This window comes from Carex rostrata, chromosome 4 (assembly GCF_964058835.1).
Source record: "Carex rostrata chromosome 4, lpCarRost1.2, whole genome shotgun sequence".
In the NCBI taxonomy this organism is placed as follows: domain Eukaryota; kingdom Viridiplantae; phylum Streptophyta; class Magnoliopsida; order Poales; family Cyperaceae; genus Carex; species Carex rostrata.
In genome coordinates this window covers 4,567,344-4,575,141 of record NC_135921.1, presented here as the reverse complement: position 1 = coordinate 4,575,141, position 7,798 = coordinate 4,567,344, and the positions used below count along the sequence as shown (strand labels likewise).

The 7,798-nt window shown below is 32.9% G+C and overlaps 1 protein-coding gene across 1 annotated transcript; it reads left to right on the top strand.

Annotated features, from left to right (window-relative positions):
* The first annotated feature begins 2,021 nt into the window (after positions 1-2,021).
* On the top strand, positions 2,022-6,906 carry LOC144553287 (monoterpene synthase 8, chloroplastic-like). Its single transcript, XM_078301386.1, has 7 exons — positions 2,022-2,181; positions 2,973-3,237; positions 3,915-4,302; positions 4,679-4,897; positions 5,004-5,142; positions 5,393-5,641; positions 6,301-6,906. The coding sequence occupies exons 1-7, from the start codon at positions 2,083-2,085 to the stop codon at positions 6,592-6,594; spliced, it is 1,653 nt and encodes a 550-aa protein (XP_078157512.1). The 5' UTR covers positions 2,022-2,082; the 3' UTR covers positions 6,595-6,906.
* The last annotated feature ends 892 nt before the right edge of the window (positions 6,907-7,798 follow it).

Here is a 7,798-nt window from a genome sequence, read left to right as displayed (position 1 = left end):
ATGAAAGCCATTTCAATAATTCTCTCACATAAACTCTTGTTTTGGTCCTTTTGGATAATAGGTAAATGCTTTGGTTTTTGTATGGTACAATGCTTTTAATTTTTGTATTGAGATGTAATGATATTTTCTTGGATGTAATATGTCTAAGTTCTTTTTATAATTTCAAGGGTGCTTGTTCTTTTTGCACGTACAAGAGTAAGCAATAGAGTGGGGCATCACAAAATTCAGTTACAACAAAAATTAGTTAGTTAATTAACTTTGTTGTTAGGATTATAGGGGCTATAAAAGAGAGATGTAGTACCACTTTGTACAATTACAAAAGAATGAAATAAAAGATTCATAGTTTCCTTTCTTGTTCTTAATTAAATATTGGTGTTGTGATCTATTTTTATTCAAAATTCAAAGGAGATCTCAAACATACAAAAATATTATTGTCTCAAGGAATTAAACTTTTTCAAAGATAGTCTCATGGAAGTAATAAGTCTAACTATAAAATAATATAAATTGAATCAATAAAACATTTTCAAGAGCATACTTCAGTATTTCCATGAACCTTCACTATAAAATAATATAAATAGATTAAACAAAATATTTCCAAGGGTAGCTCATGGAAATAATATGTCCCTCATCTTCCCATTTATTTCCAATAGTATGGGGAGAGGTATTTTCATGAACTATCAATAAAATATAATTTTTGGGTCTATCTGGCGGGTCATGGGTCAGGCATTAGTATTTCCAACGGTATAGGAGAGGCATTTCCATGAACTTGCAATAAAATATAATATCTGATCTGTTTGGCGGATCATGGGTCAGGCATTAGTATTTTCAACGGCAAATAGAAAGTATTTCCATCAGCAGACAGGAGGGATTTCCATGCGCTACTTTTTCCATAGGTCTACCGTTGGAAATAATGGAGTGTGTCAGAAATCGCAAATTCTTTTCCATGGACCCTTCCTACCGTGGGAAATCACATTTCATACCGTGGGAAATATTGTAAATTCTAGTAGTGTGCGATCTATATATTAAGATGTGCTTGGAGACCAAATTTTACATTTTTTGAAATTTTTTTACTATTTATTAAGCCACTTTGAAAATCGCTGATCCAATGGTCCAGAAAATGTAAAATCAGCGATTTTCAAAGTGGCTTAATAAATAGTAAAAAATTTCAAAAAATGTAAACTTTGGTATCCAAGCACATCTTAATATATAGATCTCATCTAACGGTTCGGATTGACTATTCGGACTTTGAAAACGGAGAAAAATGATTTGAAAGATAGAGTGCATTTGGGTGCATTTGAACCCTCCTCTTTTTAATATTAATAAGAATTTCGGCATGCATGTACTAGAGCTTTTTTTTCATTTTCGAAACAATAAACTAGCAGATGACCAAAAAATCATATTTCTGCGCAGGCAAATTCGCTCATCAGCAGTTTGTGATGATTGTAAAATTATAATTAATTAATGCTCCAAAAATCTGAAACCGGTCATCTTAAAATAAATTTCTGTCCAGAGCAAGAAAGTTAACAGAACCTAACTAAATTCCGGTCATCTTACAGTTTGAATGTACTTTCAGATATATTTGATATATCTTAGGATTATGTTGGACTTATATATATATGAGTTTTTATATTTTTGAAAAATAAATTTAATATTATAAAAAATTGATGAAAAATATACATGTAATATTAAATTTATTGAGGTACATCAAATTCCTCCTATCATAAAGGGAATCTTTTGAGTTAATGAATCTGAGTCGTCTAATTTTAAACGGAATTAATCCGGCACTTGCTTATAACATAGGGGACCTTTTAATATTAGTGCAGATTTTGTCCGCACATATTTTAAAATAGATACTCAAAAAATTATCTTTTGAGTTAATGCAGAGGATACGAATTCTAAGTGCAAGGACACCTATCTTGACTCCCTATCTTATTTTCTTTTAAATAAGAAAAATTGACGTCACGCCTATGCTTGGAGATGCTATAAAAAGATGTGTTGAGGTATCTAGGAAAGCCAAACCACCATATATTAGCAGTCTGCTTTGCTCATCCAAGAAGCAGTGCTTTCCCCAAATCTTGCAATATGGAAACACCATGCCTAGCAGTTGAACGACGTTCTGCAAACTACAAACCGACATTATGGAACCACAACTTCATACAGTCAATAACTGAAGATGGCAAGGTAAGTGACATATATAATATATGCAATTAATATGTAACCATTGAGAAAAATGTTTCCCTTAGCTTGCAGTTTCATGGACTAATTAATTATGTTATCTTATCTATCTAGATATCTTGTAGTTCTCATAATTCAAAACAAAGATTGGATATGTAACCATTAGAGATGATTAATTAAAATTAGTAAATTTCTGCTCATAATAGCTAGCCTGCCGTATCCCCACTATATATTATACTGCTATTGATTTTCTATGCCCTACTGTTATGCTAAAAAAATATATATATAAACGTGATAGCAAAAGAAAGGACATTCAAATATTTTTAATTGATAAAATAGTAAGCAATACTATTATAACAAATTAATGACATTAATTAGTGCAGGAAGTCTCAGTCCAACGCTAATAATTGGAGAAACATATCAATTTATAAATTTGGAATAGTTTTTTTGTACATATCCTTAACAACTTGTACAATTATCATTTAAAGACTTAAATTTATTTTATTCACCTCTCACCTCTTACAACCTTTACTTATTTGCCTCATGTCAGTATGTAGATGATCCTCGATACATAATTTTATTTGCTTAGTTTTATAAATACTTCCCTTTAAGTAGTAAACAAATTATCAAGAAGCAGTAATTGTATTCAATATGGAATTTCTATCTGTGCAGCTCTGATACAAATTAAAATGTTGCTAAAAGATAGCGTAAACAAAGTACGTAAATGAGACCATAAGTATGTCCCGTATAAGTTTATGGTCTAACAATAACACTTTTGTGGTTTAACGAATTAGCAGGTGGGAGATATAAAAGAAACTCGTAAGCTCAAGGAAGAGGTGAGGGAAATGATATACGGAGAAAAGTTTCTCAAAGATAAGCTAGATCTTATAGATTCATTGCAACAGCTTGGAGTGGCATGTCACTTCAAGAAGGATATAAAATGTGTGCTCACTGAGATCCATGAGTCTATGGATCAAATATTGATGTCTACCAGGGATGACCTCCACCTCATATCACTGCCCTTTAGACTACTAAGGATGCATGGATTTAGCGTATCAGAAGGTAGATAGCAAATTGGCATTTCATATTTGTCTTGTAGCTGCATATCTTCTCTGCTACTTCTCTCATCTAGTATAGTTTCCATGGTAATTGATATAAGATAACTTTTTATGCCAGACCAAAAGAACCGACTTAATTTTTGTTGAACGGTTCGGATTGACTGTTTGAACTTTGAAAATAAAAATATGTTCATTTTACAAATAGGTCCTTATGTCCATAGAAGCCTTTGCCTTATTTAAAATATTGTTAGAAGAAGAAGATACCAATCATATATATATAGCCTTCTTTTTTTCGGAGCATAAATTAAATTGTCAAACCATTATGGATCGGACATCTAATTAATTTATAATTAAAGCTAAATTTAGGGTTAAATTAAGATAAATTTCTTAAATTCTGATTCGAAATTAATTAGGATTAGAAGTTAGAGTATTGAAAATTAGAAGTCAGGATAATAAAAATTATAAGTTAGAGCATTAAATTTTATCTATTATTGAGTAGCTATTTAAACCTCATACGCAATTTTTTTTTTGCCTCCCCCTCACCTACGGACGAAAATTCTAGATCTGCCTATGGCTTGAAGAATTAATCATTGTCCTATTGCCTGTGCTGAAATTTCAGATAGTACCTAATTTGTACTTGAATGGAAATTAATTTGTCTAATGTCAAAACTCAACTCTAAGCAGATATATTCAAAAACTGCATGGACAACAAAGATGACTTCAAAGCAAAGCTTTCTTCTGACATTAAAGCAACACTAAGTTTGTATGAGGCTTCTTTTCTCGCGAAAGAAGGAGAAGAGAAACTAGAAATGGCAAGGGACTTGACGACCAAATATCTCACAGATTTCTTGCAGAGCTCAAAAAATACCGATTCAAGGCTAAAAGAACATGTTGCTCATGCACTGGAGCTTCCTCTGTATGGCCGGGGAACAGAAAGGTTGCACGCTCGCTGGTTTATAGACCAATATAAGTTGTACGAGCATATGAGGCCAGCTTTTATGGAACTAGCGGTTTTGGAGTTTAATTTACTTCAGAACGCATATAAGAAAGAACTAAAGGAGACCTCAAGGTATAACGATTTAGATTAATGAGGAAAAATAATCTCACTTTTTTTTTTTATAATTAATGTATTTTATAAAGTATACAGAATAGTTCCATTCATCACTTCAAACCGTCCTTTCCCACATTATATTAATTATCATGCAACTGTTGTTGACAATGACAATGGTATGCGGGCTCTACAATATTAATGCAAAATAAAATAGTAACCTATGACTTTATCAAGGTACAGTTAAGTTCTAATTTTATAATCACTAACAAATCTTTTCGACTGATTCTTATTTGCAAAATAGACAAATAACAAAAGAAAACATACATTTAATTACAAAAAACAAAAAACAAAAAACAAAAATTAACGGTTGAAATTTACCATTTTGAGTCTTCAGGTGGTGGACAGATTTAGAGATAAATAAAAAGCTTCCTTTCATTCGAGATAGAATCGTAGAAAACTACCTTTGGAGTGTGGCATTTGCTCCTGAACTGAAGCATGCTAGTCTTAGAAAAGCAATAACAAAATCAATCAGCTTAATTTCAACAATTGATGATGTCTATGATGTGTATGGGTCGTTAGATGAACTGGAGGCATTTACGCATGCTGTGGAGCAGTAAGTGTTCCATTCATTTATTGCATACATTACTATTCAGTATTCATTAATTCATCACTATATATGCATATCAATACTCCTTGCTTATTACCATTTCCATATAAAGGTGGGATATCACTTCTATTGAGATGCTACCTGACTTCATGCAATTGTGCCTTAGAGCTCTCATTAACATGGTCCATGACGACAGCGATCATGTCCTGAAAGAAAGAGGGCTTACAATCACTCCGTGTTTAAAGAAAGCGGTAATGAATCAACGTCTTTTATGTTTGGTCTTGAAATTTTCTTCTCTGGTTAATTAGTGAATAGACTCTTAGGTACTATCACTTGGTATCACCATTTTTGCTAATTATTTTTGTTGCACCTTTGCAGCGAGCATTCTCGTTAAATTACCACCTTAATTAGGCTTCATATCATATTAGCATATATGCCCAGAAAAGCCATCTATTAGTTAAATATGCAAAATAATGATCATTATTTTCGATAATTCTCTAGTGGACGGATTTATGCAAAGCATACCTAGTGGAAGCAAGGTGGTACCACACCAAATATCAACCAACATTGGAGGAGTATCTTGAGAATGCATGGGTCTCCATCTCAATAATTGTTATTTTTGCTAATGGTTACTGTATCAACGATGAAGTTACTGCCAATGATTTGGAGGAGTTGTTACATGGTTATCCGAATATTGTGCGTGTTTCTTCTATTGCTGGCCGTCTTTATGACGACTTGGGAACATCTACTGTAAGTTATAGCATTTAAAATATATATACAACATGAATATAATATCTGATGATATAATAATACGGATCTTAATATTATTTTCATGTGTTCTTGGTGTTAAACCATACATCCATTTAACAAGGGCGAGCGTTACAAATAAACCTAGCTACTGTACACATAGCTAACAATTGCAAACCAGATTGATGTCACTAGGGTTTAACACAGAGTGGATAATATCCGATCCGTATTTGATATCTAAATAGTAAATATCCATGCCGATACATATATGTATATATGGTTTTAAAATTTTATTATCTGTTAAATTGATAGATCCCAGTGTCGGAAGCTCCTCTTCCCTCATTCTTTCATGTGACTCGCTTACTTTGATGTTTAAAAATTGAAATAACCAAAATATCGTCAAAACAGGTCAAATTTGTAATAAATTGGTGAATATAACTAGAAAAATAGGTTGATTATTCTGATTCTGCACTGATTCTACCAGTTTTCTGCACAAAACTCACCCAGCAGAGAATATTGGCAATAAATCAATTCGCCTCCGGCTGAGTCAACTTAGAATCGACTGATTTTTCAAACCATCATAGCGAATTCAAGAACCATTATATAAGCAATTTAAATGTATTATGTAAGCAATTTCATGATATGTTCATTTTAATATTCAGGCTGAAATGGAGCGTGGAGATGTTGACAAAGCTATTCAATGCTATATGCGTGACAAAAGAGTCACAGAATCTGTTGCTCGCCAGGGGATAAACGAGATGGCATGGAAATGTTGGAAATTACTGAACAGTGAAAATGTCGGGGATTCTAGTTTCCATGAGCATTATATAAATTTTCTTCTCAATGTTGTACGCATGACAGATTGTTTTTATGAAAAAGGAGATGGATATGGAGACCCTGGTCATAAGACCAAGGAGCGAGTAATCTCACTATTACTGGAGCCAATTAAAATATAATTTTTACATTAGCTCGCTTCATATGTTATAGTTTTGAGAAAAGAATAAAAGTGAAGGTCTAGTAAGCACTGATCATGATCGCATTCCAGCCAGCAAATATGCCGTGTCAGTAGCCGCAGACGGAGTCATCAGTCAAGATCATGTTTTAAGTTATTTTAAGTTGTTGGTATAAGAGTCCTAGCTAGTGCTTTTTGTTACTGTGCTTTGTGTTACAAGTATTTTGTTCTATGTTTAGTACTGGAAGGTAATGCATGTTATGGAGTTATGGCAACAGTTGGCAATTAGAGTGTTGCAAGTGTTTTTGTTTCTAAATGTGGCTCAAGTTATAAATAAATTCAGACTTTATCTCTGTTGAAATTTTCTCTCCTTTTTAATTCTGTATCTTGTGTTATCTCTCTTAGTAATTCAAAATATTCAAACATGTCGTGCAAGATGAACTATGATTTTCATTAGTATTAATATGGACTATGATTTGTTCTTCACTAGCTACCTTGTGCTTTTACAGGATTCTTTTAATTAGCTCCATATAAAAGCTATTATCTTCAGAAGAATCTTATGCCAATTATTTGAATATAGTATATATACACAAAAGCTTGAATTGATCATATACTACTACTACTTATTCTATCCAAATCAAATGGAGGATTGGATAACCATCCAAATTTTATCTAGTATGTATACTAAAATCGTCTAACCACCGCCGTAATTATCATATAGAAAAAGTTGTTACCATAATACCGCCTCCAAACTAAAGAATAGTCGGTTATGCTTTGTTTTTATCTTGTTGAGTAGTATTTTGATTGCTTTATTTGTGCTTGCTTGAATTGATTAGTCATCCCGTTAGATGAATGCGCACATGCATCTAAGTGTTAGGAGCCAAGTCTATGACATTTAATCCAACCGAATAAAGTATATGAAGTAGGGTGAAACCAAGGAGTACCCGAAAGGTGAAACTTTCCTTGAGGCGAAAGTCCTTGGATACTTTTAGTAAACCAACAAGTTACTTAGAAAAATTAGGCCAAAATGCGAAAGTTGGGGTTTAATGCATCTAAGAGGGAAGTATTTGAGTCCGGTAATCGGGTACTAGGCCAAAATGCGAAAGTTGAGGTTAGGTATCTAGATCTGGTCGATAGAAACCCTAAACATTAGTATCAACACAGAAAACAGTAGCTGCAGCATTAACTCAGGGTCCCCTACGCGCCAT

Bases quoted from the DNA above. Each gene is read 5' to 3' on its own strand.
- LOC144553287 (XM_078301386.1), top strand. From the start codon at position 2,083: ATGGAAACACCATGCCTAGCAGTTGAACGACGTTCTGCAAACTACAAA. The intron at 4,303-4,678 runs GTATAACGATTT...TTGAGTCTTCAG, and splicing joins GAACTAAAGGAGACCTCAAG to GTGGTGGACAGATTTAGAGA. The intron at 4,898-5,003 runs GTAAGTGTTCCA...TTCCATATAAAG, and splicing joins TTTACGCATGCTGTGGAGCA to GTGGGATATCACTTCTATTG.